The 27107-nt window shown below is 54.7% G+C and overlaps 3 protein-coding genes across 3 annotated transcripts in view; 2 read left to right on the forward strand and 1 right to left on the reverse strand.

The window, feature by feature from the left end:
* The first annotated feature begins 107 nt into the window (after positions 1 to 107).
* On the forward strand, positions 108 to 2574 carry Gmppb (GDP-mannose pyrophosphorylase B). The gene is made up of 9 exons (XM_059268632.1): positions 108 to 483; positions 599 to 679; positions 773 to 821; positions 966 to 1108; positions 1312 to 1470; positions 1554 to 1632; positions 1707 to 1834; positions 1918 to 2100; positions 2183 to 2574. Exons 1-9 carry the CDS (start codon positions 355 to 357, stop codon positions 2312 to 2314), a joined length of 1083 nt encoding a protein of 360 aa, XP_059124615.1. The 5' UTR covers positions 108 to 354; the 3' UTR covers positions 2315 to 2574.
* Rnf123 (ring finger protein 123) overlaps positions 2531 to 27107 on the reverse strand; it is a 29658-nt gene continuing 5081 nt past the window's right edge. The window contains exons 4-39 of the mRNA XM_059268633.1: positions 25953 to 26032; positions 25728 to 25822; positions 25293 to 25347; positions 25112 to 25197; positions 24740 to 24826; positions 24442 to 24509; positions 24174 to 24299; positions 23698 to 23812; positions 23516 to 23620; positions 23008 to 23133; positions 22801 to 22893; positions 22656 to 22729; positions 21920 to 22037; positions 21627 to 21726; positions 21388 to 21449; positions 21155 to 21226; positions 20828 to 20948; positions 20139 to 20240; positions 18430 to 18536; positions 17987 to 18185; positions 17358 to 17503; positions 17011 to 17094; positions 16007 to 16114; positions 10686 to 10863; positions 9852 to 9926; positions 9617 to 9704; positions 9441 to 9528; positions 9271 to 9355; positions 7906 to 8045; positions 7621 to 7809; positions 7456 to 7531; positions 7143 to 7227; positions 3395 to 3537; positions 3152 to 3246; positions 2960 to 3045; positions 2531 to 2886 (exon numbers count right to left, since the gene is read on the reverse strand). Of these exons, the coding sequence (XP_059124616.1) occupies positions 2766 to 2886; positions 2960 to 3045; positions 3152 to 3246; positions 3395 to 3537; positions 7143 to 7227; positions 7456 to 7531; positions 7621 to 7809; positions 7906 to 8045; positions 9271 to 9355; positions 9441 to 9528; positions 9617 to 9704; positions 9852 to 9926; positions 10686 to 10863; positions 16007 to 16114; positions 17011 to 17094; positions 17358 to 17503; positions 17987 to 18185; positions 18430 to 18536; positions 20139 to 20240; positions 20828 to 20948; positions 21155 to 21226; positions 21388 to 21449; positions 21627 to 21726; positions 21920 to 22037; positions 22656 to 22729; positions 22801 to 22893; positions 23008 to 23133; positions 23516 to 23620; positions 23698 to 23812; positions 24174 to 24299; positions 24442 to 24509; positions 24740 to 24826; positions 25112 to 25197; positions 25293 to 25347; positions 25728 to 25822; positions 25953 to 26032 (3778 nt within the window). The 3' untranslated portion in view covers positions 2531 to 2765. The remainder of the gene's footprint in view (positions 2887 to 2959; positions 3046 to 3151; positions 3247 to 3394; positions 3538 to 7142; positions 7228 to 7455; positions 7532 to 7620; positions 7810 to 7905; positions 8046 to 9270; positions 9356 to 9440; positions 9529 to 9616; positions 9705 to 9851; positions 9927 to 10685; positions 10864 to 16006; positions 16115 to 17010; positions 17095 to 17357; positions 17504 to 17986; positions 18186 to 18429; positions 18537 to 20138; positions 20241 to 20827; positions 20949 to 21154; positions 21227 to 21387; positions 21450 to 21626; positions 21727 to 21919; positions 22038 to 22655; positions 22730 to 22800; positions 22894 to 23007; positions 23134 to 23515; positions 23621 to 23697; positions 23813 to 24173; positions 24300 to 24441; positions 24510 to 24739; positions 24827 to 25111; positions 25198 to 25292; positions 25348 to 25727; positions 25823 to 25952; positions 26033 to 27107) is intronic.
* Positions 2990 to 6341, forward strand: Amigo3 (adhesion molecule with Ig like domain 3). Its single transcript, XM_059268630.1, has one exon. It carries the CDS (start codon positions 4423 to 4425, stop codon positions 5944 to 5946), a length of 1524 nt encoding a protein of 507 aa, XP_059124613.1. The 5' UTR covers positions 2990 to 4422; the 3' UTR covers positions 5947 to 6341.

The following is a 27107-nucleotide window of genomic DNA, read 5'->3' on the forward strand; positions in this document are numbered from 1 at the left end:
TGGGAATCTAATTGGCTACGTCTGCCGTAGCGTAACGCCGGGCGGTCGGCTGCGGACGGCCCTGCCACGTAGACAGCAGCCGATTGGCTCTTCCAGGTTACGTCACTGGCTGCGCCGCCTCCGGCCGGAACTCCGGGCCAGCCGGTCTCCAACCAGTTCCTCCTCCGGTGTTCTGGCTGCCCCTAGACCCCACATCAAGGTAGAGCAGGAGGACGAGGTGAGGCCAGAGTCGGTCAGTCTGGCTGGTGAAGGACACGAGGCAGGGCACGGCGGCGGGAGTGCGCGGCAGGCGTCCGTCAGGCGGCCTGTAGGTAGTTCGGAGCCAGGGACCCACTCCTATCACCCGCAGGCGCGATGAAAGCACTGATCTTGGTAGGTGGGTATGGGACACGGTTGCGGCCGCTGACGCTGAGCACCCCGAAGCCATTGGTGGACTTCTGCAATAAGCCTATTTTGCTGCATCAAGTGGAGGCGCTTGTCGCGGTAAGGTCCTGGGTCAGCTATGGCGGGAAGACGGGCAGATAGTGACTAGGAGGCCAGGGGTGGTCATACCGTGTGACCGAGCCCGTCAATTAGCCCACCTTATTGTGTCTGACAGGCAGGTGTGGACCACGTGATCCTGGCAGTGAGCTACATGTCACAGATGTTGGAAAAAGAAATGAAGGCACAGGAGCAGAGGGTGAGGCATGCATGGACTTAGTCCTTTCTTTTGGTCCCTGGGGCTTGGCTGACTATTGAGGGACAATATAACCAGATGGCTTTTTCCTTTTAGCTTGGAATCCGAATCTCCATGTCTCATGAAGAAGAGCCTTTGGGGACAGGTCAGTAGAAAAAGGAAGGCTTTGGGGCAAGATTTAGGGTCAGTAAAGGGGTATGATCCAATCTGAATGAGTGTCTCCGGAGTCTGGACTCAAGGTCCTAGGCCTCTAGCACGGTGGTAACATATGACTTGTCCCCTTCTCTAGCTGGGCCTCTGGCACTGGCCCGAGACCTACTCTCTGAGACCGCAGACCCTTTCTTCGTTCTCAACAGTGATGTGATCTGTGATTTTCCTTTCCGAGCCATGGTGCAGTTTCATCGACACCATGGCCAAGAGGGCTCCATCTTGGTAAGAGACCAGGCTTTCCTTCTCTGACATCCCCACCCTCATACCCAGTTGCTCCTAACCCTCAGTCTTAAACGCTCCGTGTTGTGCAAAGCTGCGCAGAATATTTTGGGGGCAAAGCCTTTGAGAGGTGGGCTAGGCATGTGTCTCAAGGATAAAGAACACTACTGGACTAGGCCTAAGGTCCACTCCACCTTCATATTCAGGTAACCAAGGTGGAAGAGCCTTCCAAGTATGGTGTGGTGGTATGTGAGGCTGACACAGGCCGCATTCACCGTTTTGTTGAGAAGCCGCAGGTATTTGTATCCAATAAGATCAACGCAGGCATGTACATCCTGAGCCCTGCTGTACTGCAGCGCATCCAGGTGTGTAGGAGAGGACGGCCGGGTGGGTAGGGTGGGGCAGGCCTCTGTTGGATGACCTGCTCACGAGTTGCCCACTTCCACAGCTGAAGCCTACATCCATTGAGAAGGAGATCTTCCCAGTTATGGCCCAGGAGGGGCAGCTATATGCCATGGAGCTTCAGGGTGAGGCAGAGAGGCCATAGGGTGAGGGGTAGTCTGTGGCCAGGCAGAGCCCTCTCATTCATCTCTCCCTACAGGTTTCTGGATGGACATTGGCCAGCCCAAGGACTTCCTCACTGGCATGTGCCTCTTCCTGCAGTCGCTGAGACAGAAGCATCCAGAGAGACTGTGCTCAGGCCCCGGCATTGTGGGGAATGTACTTGTGGTGAGGCCCCTGCCCAGCCTGTCACTAATCCTCTCAGGTCCGGGAGACAAATGACCCACTCTCACTTTCCTCAACACTCTCAGGACCCAAGTGCCCGTATTGGTCAGAACTGCAGCATTGGCCCCAATGTAAGCCTGGGTCCTGGTGTGGTGGTGGAGGATGGCGTGTGCATCCGGCGGTGCACAGTGCTTCGGGATGCTCACATCCGCTCCCACTCGTGGCTCGAGTCATGTATCGTGGGCTGGCGCTGCCGTGTGGGTCAGTGGGTAAGTGTGAGCTGGGCTGGGTGGGGACAGGACCAGGGAATCTGTGTGCCCCATTAACAAGGCTTACTTCCCCCACCCCCAGGTACGCATGGAGAACATAACAGTGCTGGGCGAAGATGTCATAGTTAATGATGAACTCTACCTCAACGGAGCCAGTGTGCTGCCCCACAAGTCTATTGGGGAGTCGGTGCCAGAGCCTCGTATTATCATGTGAGGGACACACAGGGCTGGCCACGCCCCTCTTGACCAGCAGTGGTGTAGCAGTCACTCAACACTTCACAGGACCCTGGACATGGTGCCATCTGTCCAGGGAGGAATGGGGGAGTCTGAAGCTGTTGGACATCTGCTTCTGTTGGGGCCAGAAACTGACAGGATCCTGCTGGGCATAACCCACAAGCCCCACTCCCACAAGAAGAGCTGGGGCCAGGGCTGTATGGAATAATAATTTAATGCTCACTGTAGCCTGGATTGCAAGTCAAGCTCAGGCATGATTAGGGCCGTGGCTGGGCTCCCACCAACGAGGCTACACCCAGGCAGATGGATGGAGGTGGTAAGAGTGAGTGAGGGTGATGGGAAATGGGGCCAAAAGAGCTCATAACTGGAGCTCGGTCTGGGTCTGCTGGTGGAGGTTCCAGGACGGTGCAAGCTGTGTGCATTAGGCTGGCCTAGGCAGCCGAGGAGGTGGCACTTGTGTTGGCTGCCTTGTCCCAGTCCTCTACAGATGTAATGGTGGTTTTGCAGAAGAAGCAGTCCTTGTTGTTCATCAGGTGCTGGTTGATGCAGGCTCTACGAGAGGGGGGCGGGGGTGAGCCCTGCCTTGTGCCCTAGTTGCCTCCCCAAGTCCATGGGGCCCACTTACTTGCAGGACTTGTGGCCACAAGGCTGGAACACAGCGGAGATGGGATGGGCATAGCAGATTGGGCAGAGGTCCTCTTCACTGGTGGGCTAGGGGGTGGAGACGGGAGAGTGGGTTGGGGCTCTACCTGTACCTACTCTGGTGTGTACAAATGTATTAAAATGGCATGAGCCTGTGTGGTCTAGCCCCACTCACCAAGGAGGCAGCTGCTGCCTGGGCAGACGCAGCAGTCAGGTGTGCCAGCATCTGCTCCACCTGGGCCAGCTCCTCAGCACTGATATAATCTGTATCTGGGTTAGTGGGAGGTGGGGTCAGTCCCTTGTAGGCCTAGAACTCAGTGCCTCTTGAATACTCCCGGGCAGGGAATTTGCTATTCCTGAGGATCCTGAGCTCAGGAAATCCTGAAACTCTTTCCTGACCCACCCCTGGCCCACTTACAACTTTGTAGAGAGAAGCGTTTCCGGTCAGGGGCAGGCAAGGCTGTGCCAGGTGCTAGGGGCTCTGGCTGCCCCAGGAGATAGCATATGGAACGGAGCTGGAAGCAGGGGTCAGCCAGGAGCACAGAGGTGGCTTGCTCTGTCCTAGACAGGGGAAGGTGCACAGGTAGTGAGTGGGAAAGCTTGAGCCTATGTGAAAATCGTCTCCATGGTGGGGCTGGGTGCTAATCCCGAGGCCTCATTTTTATGTCTTCGTTCTTGGCATCTTGTTGCTTTTACCAACACTCTCAAGTCCTGGGTCCCAGTGGGTCCCAAACGACCTACATTCCAGTTAAAGGGAAGAGGGTGCTGCTGGGGGCTCATAGAGTAAAAGATGCTGGCTACCAAACACGACCAGCTTGAATCTGATCCCCAGGACCCACAGAATGGAAGGAAAAAACCCACTCCCACCAGTTGTCTTCCGACTTCTGCATGAGCACCCACATGCACACAAAGAAGTCAATCTAAAGGGAGAAGGGTGAGGATTCCACCTAACCCATAATACATTACTCCTTCAAAATCACTTAGAGAACATTAGCTACAAAAAGACATTCTCCCCAGACTTGGGGCCTTTTGCTCTTCAAGAGGGAAGCCGGCTTCCAGCCAAGAGAACGGGAACGCTGGGGCCCTCTGGTGGCCGCGCTGAGTCTTCAAGTGCCAGGGCATGTGGCTGCTCCACCCCTCAATAGCGGGAGCCAATGGGAGCTTGGGTCCCCACCCCTGAGCAGTCCCTTCCTAGCGAGTACTTAGAATCCAGTCAGAAAAGCGCTTGGAGAAGCTAGCGGAACTGAAGGAAGGGCTGGGGCCCCACCTCATAATCCCAGACCAGAAGAGCAGGAGAAGCTAGCTGGGCGGGTGGAGCCGGCATTGTGCCTCTCAAGCCATGAGCCGTTGGGAACTACAGTCGGCAAGCCTGTACAGAAGCAGGTGAGTCCTGGAGCTGTTGACCAGCACTAAGCTGCCCCCATCTCTAACCTGGTGGTCACTGCCATGGCCTGGCTGGTGGTGCCAGGCATACTACTGTGCATGTTGGGTGCTGGATTAGGCACCTCGGATTTGGAGGACGTTCTGCCCCCTGCTCCCCACAACTGCCCCAATAAATGCATCTGTGCTGCCGATGTGTTGAGCTGCGCGGGCCATGGGTTAGAGGACGTGCCGGTGTTACCTGCCACTGCTGCAGAACTCGACTTGAGCCACAATGCGCTCAAACGCCTGCACCCTGGCTGGTTAGCACCCTTCTCCCGGCTGCGTGCCCTGCATCTAGGCTACAATAAATTGGATGTGCTGGGCCATGGTGTCTTCACCAATGCCAGTGGCCTGAGGACACTTGATCTATCATCTAATATGTTGAGGATACTCCATACCCATGACCTGGATGGACTAGGGGGGCTGGAGAGATTGCTTCTGTTCAATAACCGCCTGGTGCACTTAGACCTGGACGCCTTCCAGGGCCTGAGCACGCTCAGCCACCTCTATCTTGGCTACAATGAACTTGCCTCTTTTTCGTTCAACCACCTGCATGGTCTGGGGACAACCCACCTGCGCACTCTAGACCTGTCCTCCAACTGGCTGGGACACGTCTCTGTCTCGGGGTTGGCCTCACTGCCGGCCTTCCTCAAGAATGGGCTCTACCTGCACAACAACCCACTGCCCTGTGACTGCCGCCTCTACCACCTGCTCCAGCGCTGGCACCAGCGGGGTCTAAGTGCCCTGCGGGATTTTGCACGTGAGTACACATGCTTGGCCTTTAAGGTTTCAGGATCCAGGGTACGCTTCTTTGAGCACAGCCGGGTGTTTGAGAACTGTTCAGCTGCTGCAGCTCTAGGCTTGGAACTGCCTGAACAGCAGCTGGACATACAGGTGGGAGAGTCCCTGAGGCTCTCCTGCAACACCAGCGTGCCTGCTGCACGAGTGGCCTGGGTTTCACCGAAAAACGAGCTGCTTGTCCCACCAGGCTCTCAGGATGGCAGCATTGCTGTGTTGGCTGATGGCAGCTTAGCCATACGCAGGGTGCAAGAGCAACACGCAGGCATCTTTGTGTGCCTGGCAACTGGGCCCCGCCTGCACCACAACCAGACACTGGAGTTCAACGTGAGCGTGCATAAACCTCGCCCCGAGCCGGAGGCTTTCAACACAGGCTTCACCACACTGCTGGGCTGCATCGTGGGCCTGGTGCTGGTGCTGTTCTACTTGTTTGCACCCCCCTGTCGTGGCTGCTGCCACTGCTGCCGGAGAGCGTGCCGTAATGGCTGCTGGCCCCGAGCACCCAGTCCACTCCAGGAGTTGAGTGCACAGTCCTCAGTCCTCAGCACTACACCACCGGATGCACCTAGCCGCAAGGCCAGTGTCCACAAGCATGTGGTCTTCCTGGAGCCGGGCAAGAAAGGTCTCAATGGCCGTGTGCAGCTAGCAGTAGCTGAAGACTTCGACCTGTGCAACCCCGTGGAGGTGCAACTCAAGGCTGGCTCTGAGTCAGCCAGTTCCACAGGCTCCGAGGGTCTCGTGATGACCTAGACTGCCTGGGTGCCCCACACAGGCCATAGAACTCCGGCTGCTTGCCCTGTTTGCTGCTGCAGTCTAGAGAACTGACAGATGCTGGTGGGATGCACTGTGCCTGATCCTACAACTGCATGTGAGCCTTGACCTGTACTGTAATAGTTCTACTCACTGGTAAAGGGGTTGAGGCTCCCCGACTTGCCTCTTGCTCTGCCTAGCTCAGGATAAGGCCTCAGACTACTAGATCCTGCTTCCCCTAGGACCTCTGAGTGACCAAACGTCCCATGAAGATCAGGGACCAAGACCACCATCTGGTAAGAGCGCTTGCATTAGAGCTCTGGGACCACTTCAGGAGTTAATGCAGATGTTAGGTGCAGCATAGAAGTCAAGCATACCACCTTCCCTTCCCCACCAGGGAGCTTGCCAAGGAGGGAGAAGGCAGTTCAGAAGATCCAGCTCCCACTCTTAGGATGGAAGGAATAAATGAGCCCTTCCTCTGCTGAAAGAAGACCCAGTCTACCACACTATCCAGCCGCCGGAAAGCTATACAACTCCTGTGGAGTCTGGTGGGCGTGCATACCTCCTTCAGGATACTCCTGCAAGAGTAGCCCTGATGTCTTCAGCTAAAGGGGGAGCCATTTCCATGGGCTCATAACCCAGCAGGAAAAAGCCTGGTGAATATGACTAATCTGGGATTCATGTCCCCGGAGGGCAGGAGGCCTCTTAAGGACTGGAACTCCTCTCAGCCTAATGGCTGAGGCAGTATCCCGAAACCATGTCTCTACCACTCCTAGAGGCGGGTAGGGAAAGGGTCGCAGCCCCTCCCAGGATGAGCTGGCAGCTTAGTCTGTCCTCGATGACTCTGAAGGCATTTTGTAATAAAGGCAGTACATGTTCATTGCTGGGCCTCCCCAAATGGTAGCTTTGTGTGCTCAGCTCTTGATCCAGCAGGGTGGCCCTGACCATTAGAGGATGGTACATCTTCCAAGTTTTGGCATGGATGCCCCTGCAAGAGGCGTGGCTGCAAGCTAAGACCTCCTACCCAGCCAGAGTTTACACCTCACCGCTGGCCTACCCTTTGCCTCAGTGTCCCCAACTGGAGTCTGAGGGTCATTTTGAGACAAAGAAACACATATAACAAGGCCCTGCCCTATCAGCCCCTCCTCAGAGGGCACGCCCAGTTCCCATGGGGGCCAACAGTCCCCAACACTCACTCTGAGGCTGGACCATGCACCAGGAGGCGTACCAGGATGCCGGTCACTGCCACCAGGATAGGGTAGTGGTCCACACTCTCCAGGCCTAAGGGGAGGGAAGGAAGATGAAGTGCTCATACAGTTCTGTGGCAGGAGCTCCGGGCCTGGCTGATACCACTGACTTCTCCCACTACTCCTCCTACATAAAGGCAAGCCGAGGCTGGGAGTGCACAGCACGGCTGTCCTGGACTGAACGGAGAAGAGCAGCGCCACTGCCCCTGGCCCAGAAGCCAGGGCCTTGGTGTGCTGAGGTGCAGGGCATCTGGACCCTTACCGGGAAGCCGCAGGGTGACTACTCGGTCAAACAGGTTCCTCTCAGCTGTCACCCGGTTCAGCACCTGGTTCAGCAGCTGTGAGGGCAGGAGCCTATTGGTGGATGGGCAAGCGCACCACCTGAGTTATCCCCGGGGTCCTACCCTCCTTGGCCAGATGGACACACCTGTGCAAGCCGCCGCAGCAGCATCTCAGAGGTAGGGCGGGACCAGTCCAGGAATATCTCAGGCACCAGCGTGATGGTCATTTCCAGGACACGCAACAGGCTGACCGAGAGGTCAAAGCACGTGGCACAGACCTTGAGTTGCCGACTGTCCACGAAGTTTCGCTCTAGGCGTTCAGCAGCCTGTTGAATCTAAGTCACCAACAGGAAGGCAGGTAGCAGTCAGAGGCCCTGCAACACTGCTGGCCTTGGCCTCTGCCCAGCCCACCCCAACACGCCACAGCCCACCTCCTGGATCATGCCGATGAACTCGGAAAAGGCCCAGTTGAGCTGGTTAAGGACACTGTTGAGGAAGCCAGGTGCCACACCGGGACCCTGTCGAAGCAGGTCCGCCATGTGCTGCTGCAGCAGGGTGGAAGGGCAGGGTTCTGGGGGCAGATGACAGCAACATTACCAGGCACTCCCCGACAGGAGCCCCGTCTGTCATATACTGGAACATGGATGCAAGAACGAAAAGATGGCCCTCTAAGAATATTCAGACCATGAAAGTAGAGGAACGGCACGGAGCTGCTCGGGAGTTAGGAGCAAGTGTGCCTCCCTCCCGCTGAGCAAGCCACAGGCTACAGGTGTTTCCAGCACTGCCATACCAGAGGCCGAAGCTGCCAGACGCTGTTGGCCCGACCCGAAGCAAATTCTGAATCACATGTGTGCCGGAAAGTGTCAGATATAGACAAGACAACTTAGACCGTTCCCACTAGTATCAAGGCCAGCTTCTGCAAGAGCCCAGACTGGGGCCTGCTGTCCTCTGCTGCCCTTGGCCTGGCCTTGGCATATGGCTTAGATGGTGAGTGCCAAGTCTGGGCTGGAAGGGCAGCAGTAACCAGAGCTCTCAGCTGCAGCTGGTCCAACATACCTCTCCAACCCTCTGATGCAAATCAATAGTTCCCGCACACAGGGAGAGTATCTGCCCCCACTGCCCCTCCCCACCCGCAGTTCAGTTCCGTCCTAGAGTCCAGACGAAGGCATTTAGCAAGGACTTGCTGTGTGAGTCTGCACAAGACTTCTGGCCTCTCTGGGACACCCAGAGACCAAGTGACACTGGCTGAAGGGCAGAAACGCTGGTGAGCGAGCTGAGGAATGTGGTAAGCCCTTGGTAAGCTGCACAGCTCAAGGTCTTGGCCAGGCCCAGGTGAAGACTTTGACAGGCACAGGAGACAGCACAGCTTCTGTTCCTAGCCAAGTCTGAAGCCCATTTGGGTCCTGATCAGTTTCTAGCTTGTACCCCTCGGGTCAAGGGTCTAAGACCAGAAGATAACAACAAAGGAAGCCACCATCCGGGGATATGGCAGCCGGCACAGGGAAGGAATAGAGTGTGTACCCTACAGAAGCCGCAGCGACCTGGAGAGGCGTGGCGCTCCTTGTGCCGTGAGCCCTTCACTACAAGCCCAAGGGAACAAAAGGACTTGTCCCAGCACATTCCCGGGCTAGGAGGGAGTAGCAAAAATGGGACCCAGGGCAAAGGTTAGGAGCCTGAAAGAAGCGCAGGAGATAGGATTGGAGGTACGGCATCTCAAAGAGACTCTGAGAGCAGCAGAAAAGGGCTACCAGCTTGTCTAGGGCCGCCGCTGGGACCTGTCCAACCTGGATACTCACTTTGGAGGCTGGGCAAATTGGCATCCTCTGGTTTGGTTTTCAGCAGATGTGGCAGCCGTGTATAGCGGTACCCAAACCCACAGCCCTGGGGGTGAAACAGCAGGGATCAGAAGTGCAGGGTGACCCTTCCCTCCAGCTGGCCTTAGCCATTCCCCGCAGGTCAGGCTTACCCTCCAAAGCCGCACCAGGATCCAGTTGGTCTGGGCCCAGGGCCGTTGCTCATAGGGTGCCAAAAGGTTCCTCACCATGGCAATACGCCTATGACGGTAAGGGTTAGCAGGGTGCAGGGTGAGGCTGGGCATGGTGCTGTACAGAGTGGGATGTGGACCCCCAGGCTCCCACTTACTGCTCCTCAGGGATCCGTTCCACAGCCCGCAGGGAGTGTGGGTAGCACACGTAGCTGGCCAGGGCCTGCATCAGTGAGTCTCGAATGTCTGTCAGGATATGCCATGCCTCAGCAAGTCTCTGGCATGGGCTGGGACCCCCAGCCTAATGCCCACATGGCCACAGTTTAGGTAGAAAACAGTTTGCCAGACATGCCATTCACCCCCATTCCCATGGCCCTCTGGAAGACACCTTACCAGTGCCTACGATTCGTGGGTCAGCGAAGTGCTTGGCAAGGGTGGCAGCCAAGCGGGTCAGGGTCTCTTCATAGCCTGCAAAGGAGGGCAGTGAGGACATCTGGCCAGGAGTAAGGGGTCCAGAGAAGGCATGTCCTTTGTCAGGGTGGGCAGGTTTTGTGTAGCAGGACCTAGAGCTGGCGGTGGGGGCCAGTCTGGACCCATGCTCGCATCTACAGATACTGGGCAAGGCAACACAATCCACTGGCAATTGGGGAGGGGATTAAGGCATAGATCCACTGTGGGGAGTGGACAGATTCGGAAGAGAGCTCCGACCCAGGCTCCAGCTCATTCTGGAATACACCTGATGGCTTGGCAGTCAAAGCTGCTTGGTCCCCAGATCTCTGAAGACAGAGCATCACCAAGGACTGGGTAGGCACAAGGTAAGTGAGGGGCTGCCAGCTTACAGCCTACTCTGGATACCCACTGCAGGGCCAGCTTGGATCAGTGGTCTGGATGAAACCAAGGCTGGTCCTGAGCCCCAGCAGGGCTCACCTGTTCTTATGTTTTACAAAACGCTACTGTGCCTGTCCCTCTGCCACTGTGAGACCAATAACCAGGCGGCAGGGTGGGGGCCACAGCAGCTATCAGCAAAGGAGAGCAGGCTAGGGGTCCCCACCCATCTGCTGTCCTCGGTGTACCTCTCTGTTGCTACTTCTGAGCCGGCAGGCACGAGTTCGGTACAAAAGCTTGACGTGTGCGGCTGGGTGGTGACAGTGAACTTGGGGCTTGCCAAGTTCATTCTAAAGGTCTCTTTTCTGCACTCCCCTCCCTAGACTGTAGTAGTCCCATCACCTGGGAGCTCTTCCATGCTGTGCACGGGGCCAAAATAATTCTTGAGAGCACTGTAGCTGTTGATGGCCACGCTTAGGTAGAACTCGGGCATGAAGGCAAAAAGAGATCCTGTGCGATCCCCATGCTCGATGGTCCGTAGGCAGACACGCAACAGCCAGTAGATATCCAGCATTTTCTCCTGCAGGAGGCACACAGAATACTGCTGGGCCATGTACTGTGAAGGTCTGGTCTAGGGATCAGGAAGGCCTCCCCATGACAATGACATCAGAGCTGGGACCTGGGCTATGGAAGTGTGAGCAGTGGCCTAAGCTGAAGGAATGAAGTCCTCAGCAGGCAGGGGTCCAGCAAGGCCAGGGCAGTTCTATGACCCAAATGAGAACCAGTTAGCAAAGGGTAGAGAGCGGTCCAGAGAGAGGCTGTAGGGACAAGTGGGGACAAATGGGGACAGAACTGTAAGGGAGCCACAGCAGTGGCCAGGCCTAACTAGAGAGCCAGGACTGGGAAGACAAGACAGGCTGTGTGGCCCACACACCCAGAACGGTGTCCCCAACGGAGAAGGAGTGGATCTGGGGAGAGGGGAGGTGGAGGGAGCTGGGAAGAATAGAGGGAGGGGAAACTGTGGTTGGGATGTAATGGATGAGAAAAGAATAAATAAAGATAACAGCTGTTACTGAAAAAGAAAAAGAATGGTGTCCCCATTTCTGAAGGTGACGGCATGGAGAAGCCGGAAGAGGGAGTGCAGCCCGGCAGAAAGAGCGTGGGCACCATGCTCGCAAAGAACCTGTGTGGAAGAAGCAGGCACTTTCCGGCTAGAGCTCCGAGAAGCTGGTGGGAAAGGGAAGACGCATGAGTGCTGTAGGACGGGAAGCCATAAAAAAGGGCCTTATTCCCACCGTGTGGCTCCTAGAGTCTCCTTCAGGATTCAGTGAAAGGACACAGACCTAAGAAGGTGCCAGTTCAGACGGACAGAATCTGCACTCAACACTAGCTCTCTGAGGTGCTCCCAAATCCCAGGACCAGAGAAAATACACAGAGGGGTGAGGAGGGGCCTGAGCCCACACAGGGGCAGTGGGTACGCTGTCACCACAGAAGACTCGGGAAGATGAGCCTGAGGCAAGATGACAATGGCACCATTTTAGTCAAGGGCCCAAATGATGGAGATGTGTCACTGAGGCTGGGGACAGGGCCGAAACTCTGTGAGCACTGTCTCAGAGAGGTAGAGGAGCCTGTGCTTGACCAAGCATTGAGGAGAGGAGGTAGCTAAGACAGCAGAGAGGATGGAGTCCTGTGGGCAGGTGCAGTCCAGGGAAACGCTCACACTCGCCCTTAATAACAGGAGACACTTCTCAGAGCACACAGGAGGGACGCAGGACGCAGGAAAAGGAGGCGCCTCAACAATATGAGGCCAGTAAAGAAAAGCCTGCATCTAACATCGTGCTCAGGGGCCCATGTTTGTCTCAGATTCAGAGCAAGTCAAAGATGCCCATTTTTATCACTTTTTTCCAACACATTATTGGGGATCAGAGCCAGGGGAATTAGGTAAGAAAAACAAAAGGCATCCCAACTGGGATGGGAGCAGTAAAGTCACCTCTGTTCACAAACACTATCTTATGTTTAGAAATCCTAAAGGTCACACACACACAGGGAGAGAGAATTAGTAACAAATTCTAGGGGTGCTGGAGAGATGGTTCAGCAGTTAAGAGCACTGGCTGCTCTTCCAGAGGGCCCAGGTTCAATTCCCAGCACCCACATGGCAGCTCACAACTGTCTGTAACTCCAGTTCCAGGGGACCCAACCCTATCACACAAACATACATGCAGGCCAAACACCAATGTACATGAAATACAAATAAATAAGTTATTAAAAAGACACAATTATAGAGTTGGAAAGTGGCTCAGTGGTTAAGAAAGAGCAATGGCTGCTCTTCCAGAGGACCTGGGTTCAATTCCCAGCAACCATAATACAGTTCACAGCTGTCTGTAATTCCAGTTCCAGAGGATCCAACATCCTCACATAGACAGGCACACAGGCAAACCACCAATGCACATAAAATAAATAAATCTTCAAAAAAACCCACAATTGTATAAAAAAAAAGAGGAAGAAACAAAGTTGAAGGAAAGAAAATGAAAACTAGTAGATATTGCTATAATCGGAGACATCTCTGTTCAGGCTTAATATTGCTACAATAGCCGGGCGGTGGTGGCGCACGCCTTTAATCCCAGCACTCAGGAGGCAGAGCCAGGCGGATCTCTGTGAGTTCGAGGCCAGCCTGGGCTACCAAGTGAGTTCCAGGAAAAGGCGCAAAGCTACACAGAGAAACCCTGTCTCGAAAAACCAAAAAAAAAAAAAAAAAAAAAGGGTAAATAAAATAATATTGCTACAATATTGATACTGACCAAAAAATCTACTGCTTCCAACAATGTGATTGACAAAATAGAAAACTTGGACTGGAGAAATGGCTCAGTAGTTAATAGAGCACTTGCTGCTCTTCCAGAAGACCCAGGTTTGATTCCCAGCATCCACATAAAGACTCACAGCTAACTGTAGCTCTAGCTCCAGAGTATTTTCAACAATCTTTTTAAGAAAGGAGAAATCCATTCAGACATTCCTATGAAGTAGCCAAAATACTCTAGCAGGAAACAAAGTTACTCATACCTCCCTATTTCTTTCCTTCCTTTTCTTTCTTTTTTTTTTTTTTTTTTTTTTTTTTTGGTTTTTCGAGACAGGGTTTCTCTGTGTAGCTTTGTGCCTTTCCTGGAACTCACTCTGTAGCCCAGGCTGGCCTCGAACTCACAGAGATCCACCTGGCTCTGCCTCCCGAGTGCTGGGATTAAAGGCGTGCGCCACCACCACCCGGCCCTTCTTTTTCTTAAGACTTAATATTTTTAGTTATGTGCGTGTGTGTTGCATGTGCACATGAGTACAGGTGCCATGGAGAGCAGAAACACTGGATCCTCTAGAGTTGGAGTTACATGCAGCAGTGAGCCTCCTGGTGTGGGTGCTGGGGATCAAATGCCAGTCTTCTGTAAGAGCAGTACCCATTCTTTTTTTTTTTTTTTTTTTTTGGTTTTTCGAGACAGGGTTTCTCTGTGTAGCTTTGCGCCTCTCCTGGAACTCACTTGGTAGCCCAGGCTGGCCTCGAACTCACAGAGATTCACCTGGCTCTGCCTCCCGAGTGCTGGGATTAAAGGCGTGCGCCACCACCGCCCGGCCAGTACCCATTCTTAACCACTGCTCCATCTCTCCAGTTCCTTTCTTTCTTTTTACACTTATTTATTTGTGCACACACATGCATGCATGCCATGGCGAACAAGTAGATGTCAGAGGACACCTTGCAGGAGTCAGTTCTCGCCTTGGTGGCTGGGAGGGTTTAAATGAGAATGGCCCCCATAGGCTCACAGATTTAAATGCTTAGTCAGCAGTTGGTAGACTGTTTGGGAGGGAATAGGTGTGGCCTCGGAGGTGTGTCAATGGGAATGGGCTTTGATGTTTCTTTGCCTGGCTGCCAGTGAATGTACAGCGCTCAGCTCCTTCTCCAGCACCATGTCTGCCTGTGTGCCGCCATGCTCCCTGCCATGATGGCCATGGACTAACCCTCTAAAACGGTATGCAAGCCCCAGTTAAACACTTTCTTTATAAGAGTTGCCTTGGTCATGCTGTCTCTTCACAGCAAAGAAAATGACGTAGTGGCAAGTGCCCTTACTCACTGGGCCATCTTCCAACCTACTGACTTCAAAACTTATTGTTAAAAACAACTACAAAAATCAAAAAAGTATGGTACATGTACAAGACCAATGAGACAGAGTGAGGGATTCAGGGTAACCCTTCCATATGTCAATCAGCAGGGAAAGACTGGTCCTTTCCAACAATGAATTTAGGATACTGCAGCCTCAAAAGAATAAAACTGGACCTTGCTTTATGCCATCTACAAAAATTAACTCAAAGTGGATCAGAACCATAAACTTAAGACTCAAAAGTAAGCCTGGATGTGGTGGCGCACACCTTTAATCCCGGGAGGCAGAGGCAGGCAGATCTCTGTGAACTCAAGGCCAGCCTGGTCTACAGAGCGAGTTCCAGGACAGCCAAGGCAAAGAAACTCTGTCTCAAAAATAAAAAAAATAAAAAAAATAAAAAAAAAAAACAGAACAAAAAAACAAACAAAAAGGGCTGGAGAGATGGCTCAGAGGTTAAGAGCACTGGCTGTTCTTTCAGAGGTCCCGAGTTCAATTCCCAGCAACCACATGGTGGCTCACAACCATCTGTAATGAGATATGGTGTCCTCTTCTGGCATGCAGGCATACATGAAGACAGAACACACAACACTGTACACATAATAAATAAATAAATCTTAAAAAAAAAAAAACAATAAAAAAAGACTCCAAAGTCTACAACTCTTAATGAAAATAGTCAACAACAACAACAACAAGGCCGAGGTGTTGGAGACCAGGGTCCAGGGAAGGTGGTGTGGAAGGGAGCAGCCAGACTGCCAGAGAGCGGGGTAAGTGTGAAATCCCAGTGGCAGGAAGCTTCCAACATAATGTCTTTGGCTGGCTTGGACAGCAGGAGGAGGAATAGGCAAAAGGTGGTGGTGGTTTAGGTATGGAGTAGGAGCTATTAGGAGACACACTGAGCAGAGGTAAATGCCAATACCGTGACTCCCCAGCTCCAGGGGAGGAGTGGGCCTCTCTCCAAGGGTACCTAGGAGCAACCCCAGAGCACCACTACCGAGAGGGAGCTGCCAGGAGGGATGGTAGAAGAAACTAGTTGGGAGGGGCCAGGGTCAAGGGCCAACTTTCAGTCTCCTAGGGTACAGAGTCAGCCCTGCCTGTGCCCCACTGGCATGGGAGGGCAGAGACCCCTCTTTCAGGTTGTCTGTGTGTAACAAGTGGTCTGGACAGTGCCTGGACACCTGAGCCTTTACTGAATGAATGAATGAATGAATGAATGAATCAAAGAATGAAAGAGAATGGGAAGAAGAGAGTCCAGACTCAAGAGGCAGCAGGTGAGTTAGCCAGAAGCAGATGCAAGAAAGCAAAGTTCAGGGAGGCCATAAAGCCCCAACACGCTGGCAGGGGTGGAGTGGTTAATGCCTGAGGGGAGGGGTAGGAGAGGAGGCAGGAGGCAGGGCTGAAGGGCTGAGGTGCCCAGAAACGAGCCCTGCCTGAGTCCACAGGCACAGGAGAAACGGCCTGCTGTGACAGGAGAAGACAGCCTGACGGAGACGGAAGACGGGTCCTTAAGGGCCTGTACAACCTTGCCCAGGCCACGGTCAAACAGAGGTGCTGAAAAGGGGTCACGCCGGGCAGGGCCGGGCTGCTCACCTGGGAGTAGACGGTGGCATGGACCCAAGCAAGCCGGCGGCTCAGGTGGTCCAGCTTTTCTGAGAAAACTTTCTGGCTCTTGGTCAGCTCTGCAAGGATGTCCTTCCTCTGATCCCCAGGGAGAACAAAAGACAATCAGAATATGGCCTCATGCCCATATCCCACTAGGCAGTCTGATATGGGCCCTACTAGTGCCCAGGGAAGATGAGGAGTGGGGCTCCACCTTCTTTTTTTTCCTTTTTTCTTTCTTTCTTTCTTTCTTTCTTTCTTTCTTTCTTTTTTTTTTTTTTTTTTTTTCCGAGACAGGGTTTCTCTGTGTAGCTTTGCTCCTTTCCTGGAACTTGCTCTGTAGCCCAGGCTGGCCTCGAACTCACAGAGATCCGCCTGCCTCTGCCTCCCAAGTGCTGGGATTAGGTGTGCGCCACCCCCGCCCAGCGGGGCTCCACTTTCAAAGCTCACTTCTGGCAGTGGTGATTGAGGAGACCCAGCAAGCCCCACAACAGGGCCCTGGCTAAGCGCGCTGTGAGCCCCTGGAGTGGGCATCCAGGGACACAGGGCCAGACTGCAGCTTCAATGGCTGGGTAGGCCCAAGGCTTTGGTGACAGAGGGAAGAGAAGGCCGGCTAGGGAGGCCCAGCCCAGGCGAGGCACGCCATGGCAGAGGGGCTCCAGGGGACTGGGAGAGCTGGGGCCTGCTTCCTGCTGACTCTGAGAAGCTGAGAAGGCACTCAGGGTCCATCCATTATTAATGAAGGTGATGTGTGTGCATCAGCACTTAGTGGGCAGGGCCGGGGGAACCTTGGCATGGGCTGCAGCTGGTCGATGGGCTCAGGATACACAGGCCCCTCAGCCAGACTTGCTCTCGCCACTTGGTGCGGTCAGGGCAGGGACAAGGGGAAATGTTGGGGGCATTCCCAGAACAAGATTTCCTTGGTGGGATACCCTCGTATCCCAGGGACCCCCAAGCACACTGTCCCAGTACCCACCTGCCCGCCCAGGCCTTACCCTCTTGGGGCACCGGCGGAGCTTGTCCTCTGTGTCTCTCAGGGCCATTGCGTACTCGTTGACATCATCAGACACACCCACCATCTACAGTATCGAACACCACACATCCAGGTGACCCTTAGGTACCTTAACCAGGCTTTTTAAAACACAGTCTCGACCCAGCTTGCAAAGTTCCCAAAGCTTGGCCTCTTTCGACAAAAACAAGAGGCCAGAGGCGGCAGCAGCAGCAAAGTCCTGCTGTGTGGTAATGCTCGTGTGCACCAACCCAAGCAGGCAGGTGTGGAAGCTCTCAGGCACCCCACCACGCACAACACCCCTCACAACAAACACGCTTGACAGTGCAAGACCTTGCCCAGCTGCTGGTGAACGCTGAGGTTATACATCATGACTGTGCCATCCAGGACTTCCAGCAGTGAGTTCTCAGTGAGGGGCTGCTCAGGCTCCTCAGGGGGTCTCCCCAACAGCAGGCCCTCATTCCAGTGGCTGCCCTCAACTGGGGAGCAGAAGACAGAATGAGAACCAGGCTTTTCTGTTTGTTGTTTTGAGACAGGGTCTCACGATGTAGACCAGGCTGCCCTTGAACTCAGAGAGCTGACTACCTCTGCTTCCTGGGACTGGGGTTAGAGGTGGTAGCACCACACCCAGCTTCTGATTTTCTCCTCAACACGCACAGGCTATCTGGGCCTTCCAGGAGGAGAGGGGATTCCCTCTCTCTTCCTTGTCTAGGAAGGAAGCTTCAGGGAGAACGGGTCAAGGGAAGGTGGGGTGCAGGGCAAGGCCCTGCAGCACCAGGACCTATTTTTGTAATATTGATTTCATGTCTTCAGATTGCGCTTCCTGTGCCCTTGGGAGGTGGCCAGGCCCCAAGGTGGTAGGGAGTGGGGGGAGGAGGGGACTACTCCGGCTTTGCCGAAGATAAGGAAGGGGTTCCACACAGCAGAAGGTCCCTCCCTCAGCAGCCCTGCCCAGCACGTACTGTCCTCACGAGTCCTCTGCTCCACATTCAGCGAGCGGACCTTTACTTTCTCTACGGTGCTCAGAGGCCGCCGTGGGGTCATGAGGCTCACAGCTGCTGTGCTGAGGAAGCGGTTGGCCCGGCCCAGGGTTGGAGAACTGAGCCAGCCTGCCCGGGGCAGGGGCAGTGCTCCTCCCATGGCCAGGGCTTGCATGGGACGCTGCAGTGGAGAAAGGGGGTCAGAAGCTAATCGGCTCCCCATGACTGGGGCCTGTGAAGGATGCTCTGGATGCACAGGGTCGGGGGGATGGACAGGGAGGGGTCACGCTCCATCTGCAGCCAGGGAGCTTCCCTGTGAGAAGGTCCTTTCCTACAGGGAGAGAAGCTGGACCTGTGTCATACCCCTGCCTACGAGATGAAGGAAAAGCCCATCATGAAGCCTCTGCCTGCCCTTACTGCCACACCTGGGCCGCCGTGGGGGCTGGCTCTTCGTCCTCATCCAGGTCATCCATGGTAGCTGCCTGGAGCTCCAGGGGGTCGATCACGATATTGGCTTTGGAAGCAAGGTCATCTAAGAGACATGGCAGGGTAGGAGACTTAGGCCAACTACAGAAGAGGGACCCTCGATGGAACTGCTCTGAGGGTGGCAGGCAGGCTGGGGGGGTGGAGGGGGTTGGGAGGATGGGGGGGTGGCTCGCACAGCCTCCCTCCACTGTCCTTACTCCTCCTTTCCCCTCCTACTCCAACCCGGCCTTCTCTCTACAGCTCAGGGCTCCTCCTCCAGCTACAACTAGCAGCAGAGGCACCCTCATCACAGCATTCCTGTGGCTCTACAGTTTCCTGCAAGACTACTCCATATCACAGGCGCACCTCACTTTGCACAGACAACCCAAACACGTCTCCAGCTCAGGCTTTGCCTCTCGCTGGCTGGGCTTGTGGGTCTCTCCAACATACTGGACTTGATATCCCAGCTTCCGCAGCCCTCACCCTGATGACGCCCAGCTGCAGAACTTCTGGCATGATCGAGGTTACCCACTGCTCTACAACAGCCTACTTTCCTAGTACAGGCCCTTAGCCTCCGTCATCATCACCTGGATAACTGACCCCTGCAGTCCATTTTCCCCGCTGCAGCAGCCAGAGGGGCGTCTCATCATGTAGGCCTACCTTCACTCCCCAGCCTCACCCAGGCCTTCCAAAGCTGTCCCTGGAGGGTTTGCATCTTCTGTGTGGCCTGTAAAAGCCTCAGACTGGCCTCACTCCTCACAGTTCCCTGCTGCAGACTTTACTTACTTCCCAGTGAGTCTACAGGCCACAACTGAACTGCTTCTGACTTTCATTGTTGCCTTTCATTTTGTTTTTGTTTTTTGAGACAGGATTTCTCTGTGTAACAGCCCTGGCTGTCCTAGAACTCGCTCTTGTAGATCAGGCTGGCCTTAAACTCAGAGATCCACCTGCCCCTGCCTCCTGGGTGCTGGGATAAAAGGCATGCGCCACCATGCCCAGAGTTGATGCTTATTTTAAGATTTATTTTTGTACTTGTATGAGTGGTTCTGTACATGTACCATGTGCATGCCTGGTGGCCAGAGAGATCAAAAGAGGGTGGATTCCCTGGGACTGGAGTTAGAGATCAAGTGAGCTGCCCTGTAGGTGTTGGGAATCACACCTAGACTCTCAATAAAACTAACAAGTGCTCATAACTGCTGAGCCAGCTCTCCAAGGGCCCTGTGTGTTGTTTTTTAAAGGAAGGTCTCACTGTGTAGCCATGGCTGGACCTCACAGAGATCTACCTGCCTCTGAGTGCTGTTATTTACAGTGTGTACCACCACACTCAGTCCGTATTTGACATTCTTGCCCTGGGTTCACAGTACCAAAGGGAGCCGTGCTCACCAATGAAGGCAGTTCAGAGAGCACTGGCATATCCCTCACCAGGCTGCTAAATCCCGTCAACACATCTGGCCCCTATTTCATCAGGGCATTCCGAGCCTGTCTCTGGTGCCCAGGGAAGGCACAGTGGCTAAACCCAAGATCAGATGCAGCCTATCAGGTCAACAGCCCCTGACTAAGCAGGTAAGACAGACTTGGGCGCCCTCTAGTGGACACAGGGTGGCTCGGCACCCACGGCACTGCCGGCTCAGAGGCGCCGGGGCTGTTGACGGCCACAGCCTCCACTCACCTTTCAGGGTCTTTCGAAGGTGTGAGAGGAGGCCCCCAAGGCGCTGAAGGTCAAAGTAATCCACCTTGCCATTATAGAAGATCTGGGGTGGGATGTAAGCCTCTGCAAGAAGTCAGGGGTGTAGGGTCAGCAATCGGTGCTCAGTAGAACTCTCCAGAGCCATAGCCTACACTCTAGCCTTCTGACCTAGGTCATCCACCAGCCCAGGCAGACTGGAGAGCCAGAGCCCAGGCCTCCCTGTCTCTCCCACGCTTTGCTGTTTTAGGTTAATGCCAACAAGTGCAGAACTTGGGGTGGAGGGAGAATTCTTGGCAGCTGGCTCCTCAAGAGAACAGAAGAACAAACTATGGGATATCCCCCAACCCAGAGTGCCTAAGTCTCCTACTGACCTGGGAACTCTGTCTGCCTAAACACAGGAGCCCCAGGACCCATCCCAGGCAGCCCCACAAATGACTGCAGAGAGATCTAGGCACCAGGGCTGAGAAACAACGGCTATCATGAGCAGGAGCCTGTGGAAGCAGCCAGCCAGCACAGGCCCAAGGGCCCCGGAGTGCAGGGCTCCTGAAATGGACTCACCTGGGCAGGAGGCCTAGTTATCCTCACATCCATCTCAGCTCTCTACACCACCACCAGGAGCTACCACAGACCTGGTTCCACCCAGCCTTGCCAACCTGGGGTCTGGTGCTTACCCTCACTGAAGGAAGCATGGGGGTTGGAAGCTTTGTATTCATCCCAATAGAAGCGCAGGGCAGACACCAGGCGGTGTAAGAAGCAGACCATGTACTCAGGAGGGCAGAGCATGGGCATGTTCTGCGGCGGATGACAGAAAACACATTGGTGCCAGGCCAGAGTCCAGCTCATTCCTCATCCAAGGCTGTGCCCCAGGACCCGGGAGGAAAAGGCAGTGATAACGAAGTGTGTCAAACAGGCAGCTGAGAGGTGCCAAATGCCCAGAGCACAGCCCTGCAACACAGCCTGGAGCCCACAGTGGCCGCCCTGGAGACACCAATACCTACCCCCCGGCCGCTGGCATTCTCCTGCAGAAACTTTCGGAATTTTGTCAGAAAGATGTACCTAGAAGCTTCACCCTTCAAGGAATGGGAAAGTAAGACTGTGCGGAGCTGACGATTCTTCACCTTACTGGGAGCTCTACTATAGGAACACGAACCGGCCCTGCTATCTGGGGCTCGGGGCCCGAAACAGCATCCCTCCCAGCCAGGGGTCCACACAGGAGTCTTGAGTCACTTACACCATTGTCATCTTTATTGTCCAACAGCAGCTTCAGGATCTGGACCTGTAGTCCTTCCACCACTGGGATGGGGCAGGAAATACAGTCCTTAGGCTCCCAGGAACGGGAACAGGCAGAACTTTGTGTCAGGCCCCCACCACCAGGGTTCCCCAAGCCTACCCTCGGTATGGTCCCCACCAACTGCTCCTAAGTGTGCATGCACAAATCCGTCCCTACCCGAGGCCCGAGGCTGGCCTAACCTTCAATGCGCTTCTTGAGTCTTTGGCAGCCACGCTCATAGGCTCGCCGCCGCTGCCGCTCCTCAGTGGTCTCCTCCTTTGCCTCCTTACCGTCTCTGCCCTAGGCAGGGGCAGAGGGCAGACGAGAGCAAGGTTTCCTGGGCACTGACTTACCCAGGACCACTTCACACAGAAGAGCTCTCACCCGAGGACTTCAGGAACCAGGGCAAAAGAGGCCTCAGGTACTTGGTCCAGGTGCCCAGGCACACTGGGCAGTCCCTCACTATACCAGCTCCCATCCCAGGTCCGCTCACCTCCCTGCTGGAGCGATGGGGCCACCAGGTGGTGGGAATGAGTTCCTGCAGGCCAGCCTCCTCCACACGCAGGGGACTCTTAATATAAAAGAAGACCACGGACCGGAGCATGTCGAAACTGGTAATTGTCAAGGAAGAGCTTGGCTCCCCAAAGAACCTGCTGTACACCCTCACGAGCCCTCTCTCAGAAGCCCACCTTGATGTGCCTGCCATAACTCTCCCATCATCAAAGATGCCGATTTCACCATGTAACTGTCTCCTAGGGTGTGAACCTCACGAAAGATCAGTTATCAAATCAGCAAAGGTCTGATTAAAAACTTGTCAAAGGAACAGAGAGATGGGATGGGTCTGCTGGTCCATCTCAGGCCCCAGTTTTGGTTCCTATGTCCCATGGTTTCTGCTTCCTGGAGGCTGAAAGACACCAGCCTAAGGTGCCTTGTGCTTAGGCTTCTCAGCCAGCTCACAACACTGGGGAGCAGGAGGAGCTGCGCCTCTTCAGAGAAGACCTTGTCTGTGCACACAGACAAAGGTAGAGATGAGGCTGAAGACAGCAGGGGCCCCCCCACCTCCACTCAGCTGCACTGAAGGGCAGCCCTCCCCTTTGCCTTCACGGTTCTGTCAGGACTCAGCTGTGATCCTCCTGAACCTTCCCGGAGACTCCTGGCCTGATGAGCACTGCCCTCTGCTGGCCTTAGGAGGCACTACACAGCAGGTCTGCCTAGCACCAAGAGGATACAGGACGTTGCTAAGCAGAAACTTGCGGGACTTCTCGTGTCTCAGGATAGAAATAGTGAGGCGCAGGTAGTGGATCTGTGGAGAAGCGGTGCTCAGAAGAGGCAAGCAAGGTTCGGGGGTTTGGGGGCGGGGACGGATGCTCCCACCTGTAGACCCAGGTCTGGGACAATGGGCGAGAACCGGTAGAGACGCAGCAGAGACATCATCAACTGCTTGAGGCAATCCTGTACCTCGTAGTCCTGGGAAGAGATGCTAGGGCAGCCATGACAGGGGCCTTTTCCAAGACCCAACCATACCTCCCTCGCCCTGATGGAGTCTGACAGGCTGGCCTGAGCCTGGAGTCAAAGTCTTACCTCCATGAAGAGCCACAAGAGGTCCAGGATCTGGTGTACCGCAGCCTGTGCCTGCTCAGGCGCGCCCTTCTCCGTGATGCCCAGCAGGAAGCTCATGAGCACAGCCTCCACTAGGTACACCTTGCGCTGCACCAGAGGGCGGGCACCAGTAAAGCTGTGGCCTCCTGCTCTACTCAGGAGACCTTCTCATGCTCAAGAAGCAGGCCTCAGACACCAAATCTTGAGCCTTTCAAGCAATTTTACCACAGAGATGAGCCCTTTCCAGAGTCTGACTGAGGAACAAGAGGAGCTGCTGGCCCACAATCTCTCTAGGGCTTTGTCACGCCATTTCCTTAGCCCTGTGACATCAAGACCCTTCCTCCCCAGGATGCTGTCCTTAAGGTCTGAGCCTGTGGCTATACAGAACCCTGGCAGGAAATGCTATGGCTCTCACGTGAGCCCCTAGCATCTACCATGGACGGACGCATCTGCACGCTCCCCTCTTCCCTCCCGCCAGCTCCTCCCTCACCAGCAGCGGTGCGAAGTGATGGAAGATGTGGGCCAGGGTGAGGAGGACCGTGGGCCGCCCCTGCAGCTGCCACTCAGAGCTCTCCTTCTCCACCAACCGCCCTTCCTGTGGGGGGGAGAAGACTGTGAGAGGAGGTGGGCTGGGCTAAGACCCCTGTTCACCCAGCCCAGACTCTGGCTCACCACAGGGTCCAGCTCCACACTCAGCACTGCCTGGAAGCAACCCAGCAATCTCTGTGCCCGCACCAGGTCAGCGAATGGAGGGTCCTGCAGGGGCCGGAAGCCCGCAACTGGGTAGGTGCCACAGAGTTAAGCCAGCAACGCCTACCCTGAGGCTTAGACACACCCCTCCCCGCTCCCTCCCGTCCACAGAGAGCCTAACTGAGGCCCAAGCTGCACAGCAGGGGCCCAGTCTACGTCACAATTCTCCCACTCAGTCTCTGAGGGGGTAAAACTCCTTCCTGTTCTTCACCTGCTCAATGAAGACAGTGAATGGCACCCACCTTGAAAGGACTTTTGTCCTTGGACCAACCTAACTAAGATGCATCTTGTGTACACGCTGCAGCAGCGAGGCCTGCCACCAGCCCCCAGTGCTCCTGGGGTAGGAGACCCTCATTTTAGATGCTAAGCCACCCACAGCCACCTTCCCAAAATGATATCGCAAAGGACGGCTGCCGAAGTTGAAAGCCACCGACTCCTTGAACGACAGGCTGATGGCTGGGAAGTAGGCCATTCCTAGGCCCCTGGAGAGGTTCTCAAAGGCAGTGCCCAGTGACACACCATTCCTGGGGAGGAAAAGGAGATCTATAAGCCAGTGCTAGGACGGGTATGGCTGCCCACCCTTGGCCTACTGAACTTGGCCTGGCTCCCCTAGAGGGAGCAGGAAATGGGCAGTCTGGCCAGTCTGTAGATAGAGAGGAGACTCACAGGCAAAAGGATAGAGTACCATCGTCCAGATCAATCAGGCAGCTCACGATGTCCCCCGCTGCCCACGCCTGCCAGGAAAGGAAGCTTTACAGACACAAAGAAGCGGAGCAGCCTGCCTGCCTGCATCCCAGTTGCACTTCTAGGACCACCCAGGGAAGACTGGTCACAAGGAGACAGGAGTCTCCAAACCCCTGACCCTTCCCTGGGACCTAGAGTCCTTCGTGGCTAGCCTGTGGCTCCAGACCACAAGCTACAGGGTGGTTATGAGGTTGGTGATCCACGGAAGCCTAGCCCTCACCTTGCCATAATTCGTTGTGGTCACGTTCCATTTGCGCACCCGGTTCCCATCATAGGCATAGGAGTTGTGTGTATCTCCAACCCCTTCCTAGGAAGGAACTGCTTGTGAGGCCTGGGGAAGGTGGGGAAGGGCAGGCCAGAGCCCACCAGTTACTAAGCTAGTGCCCTCATGGCTCTAGAGAAAGGGTGTGATGTGTTTGCAAAGGAGCCAGAAGTGAAGGGTTCTATACTAGGTGCCCTCGAGTAAAATGAAGCATATTCCATCTCCAGTGGGCAACCCAGATCAGGCTCCTGAGCGGGTCTAGGGGCTGTTCCTGCTCTGAGGGTGCCTGCACCACAAGACCTCTCTGGAGAGTCCTCTCCTTGTGTGTACCTCCTGATTAAAGCGGCAGTTGATGGTGCACCAGCCGATCTGCATAAGCCCCTGGGAGGAGATGAGCACCTCGTAGACCCACTTCCCTAGGAAGAGCAGAGGGAGGCCCAGAAAGTGAATGAAGGCTGCCTCTCGCCCATTTCCTCCCAACTCTCTGAGCCTCAGCGGAGTGTGAGCTCACCTTTGTACACACATGTGGTAGAACGGATCGTACCAAAGTTGCTGTGTCCAATCACCTGGACAAAGAAAGCAGTGTTTCTCTCCAGGCACACATTTTGTCCCCAGCTGAGTTAGCATTGGTGGCACAAGTCTGTCATGGCCAGCATGGCACTGTGTCTGGCTGAGATGGGAGAGACTGTATCCACGACAAGAGCTTCTGGGGCAGAAGCATGATGGGACCCAGGGCTTTGTTGAAAGGGGCTGAAGTAGTGACTGTATCAAGGTTTCGGGACTATGTCAGGAAGGCTGAAGGGCTAAGGACAGCATGGTCTGGAGCGGTGTCAAGATGGGTGTAAGGCTAGCTCCGTCAGGATGAACACAGACGACAGGGCCAATCAGGAGAGCTTGGGACTGTTAGGAGGAGCGGAACTAGGGGCCCACTGCACATTTCACTCACCCCCAGGAGGTCATCATCCACAAGGAGAAGCCCCTCAAAGCCTCCTGTGTGGTCTAGGACTACAGTAGATGGTCCAAGTCGCCCTTCAACTTGTTCTGAGAAGGGGAGATGTGTGAGGTCAGGGAGGGCAAAGGGTCTTACAGACACAAGGGAGGCGTGAGTTCAGCAGAGAACTCCAGGACTTGGCACCACACTCTCAACCCCACTCCAGAGAATGCCTCATACCCTGGCTCTCCTCATCTTCACTGTCCACCTGTAGCAGCTGCTCCACATGCTCTGGCAGGTTATGGAAGTTCAGGGGTTTCCTGGAGAGTGAGAGGATGCTGGGGGCCCACAAGTCCTTGAGATCGGCCAAACAACAATCACCCTGAGCCCTGCTGGTGGCTGGCAAGCTCTGGAGGCAGGACTTACCTGGCTCTAGACTCTGGTAAGCTAACAGGAGCTACTCTAGGAGCTAACAGATGGCGTTAGCCACTAAGCTAAAACTTACAAGCACGTGTACCTCAGGACTGTTTAAAAATCAAAAATCATCAGCTTCAGGGGCACAGCACAGTCAGGAAGGTACTTGTCTTGCAACCAAAAGGACCAGAGTAAGAACCCATGTAAGAAAAAAAAAGTTGGCTCTTATGGTATGTGTGTATAATTTCAGCACTGTTCAGGACTGGGGAAGAGGATACAGGGGGTCCCTGGGTCTCACTGGTGAGCCAACTAGCCTGCTTAGCAAGTTCCTGGCTAGTAAGAGACCCTGCCTCAAACCAAACACAGAGAGGACAGTAACTAAGGACTGATACAGAAGTCTATCCTGTAGTCTCCACACGTACCACACGCTCCAAGTGCAGCGTGAGCACACACACACACACACACACACACACCAACCCTCTAAGTCTTAATTCCCTCATCTGTAAACATGCAAAACAATAACAACAACAAAAAGAAAACAACCAGCTGTCCATCAAGTTGTCAAGAAGATTCCCACAAAAAGCATGTGCTCCCATGTAGCTCCTGACCTAACCTACCTTCTCTCAAACACATCTGTGTTGATTCTGGCTGAGAAGATGAGGCTGGGAGGAATTCCAGCTGCCAAGTGGGCCAGCACCAGGATTATCTAATCTAGTCCTTAACCCTAAACCTATGGTTCTTTTGGCAGCAACCTCCCCCCTACTCAGCCAAAGGAGACAGTGGTGATCAGTCATGCCCTGGGAGTACACAGGGCTCGCCCTCTGAGGGGCTGCCTGGCCCTATCCTCTACCTTCCTGTCTTTGGATGGCCAGCAGAATACACGACCCATCTGCCCACAATCTTTTGCAGCTAAAAGGGCTGGGCAAGTTTGTGTGGGCAGTTGCCCAGAAGATTACTCAGCACACATGCCCCGAGTTCAAA

Source organism: Peromyscus eremicus, chromosome 7 (genome assembly GCF_949786415.1).
Source record: "Peromyscus eremicus chromosome 7, PerEre_H2_v1, whole genome shotgun sequence".
Taxonomy (NCBI): domain Eukaryota; kingdom Metazoa; phylum Chordata; class Mammalia; order Rodentia; family Cricetidae; genus Peromyscus; species Peromyscus eremicus.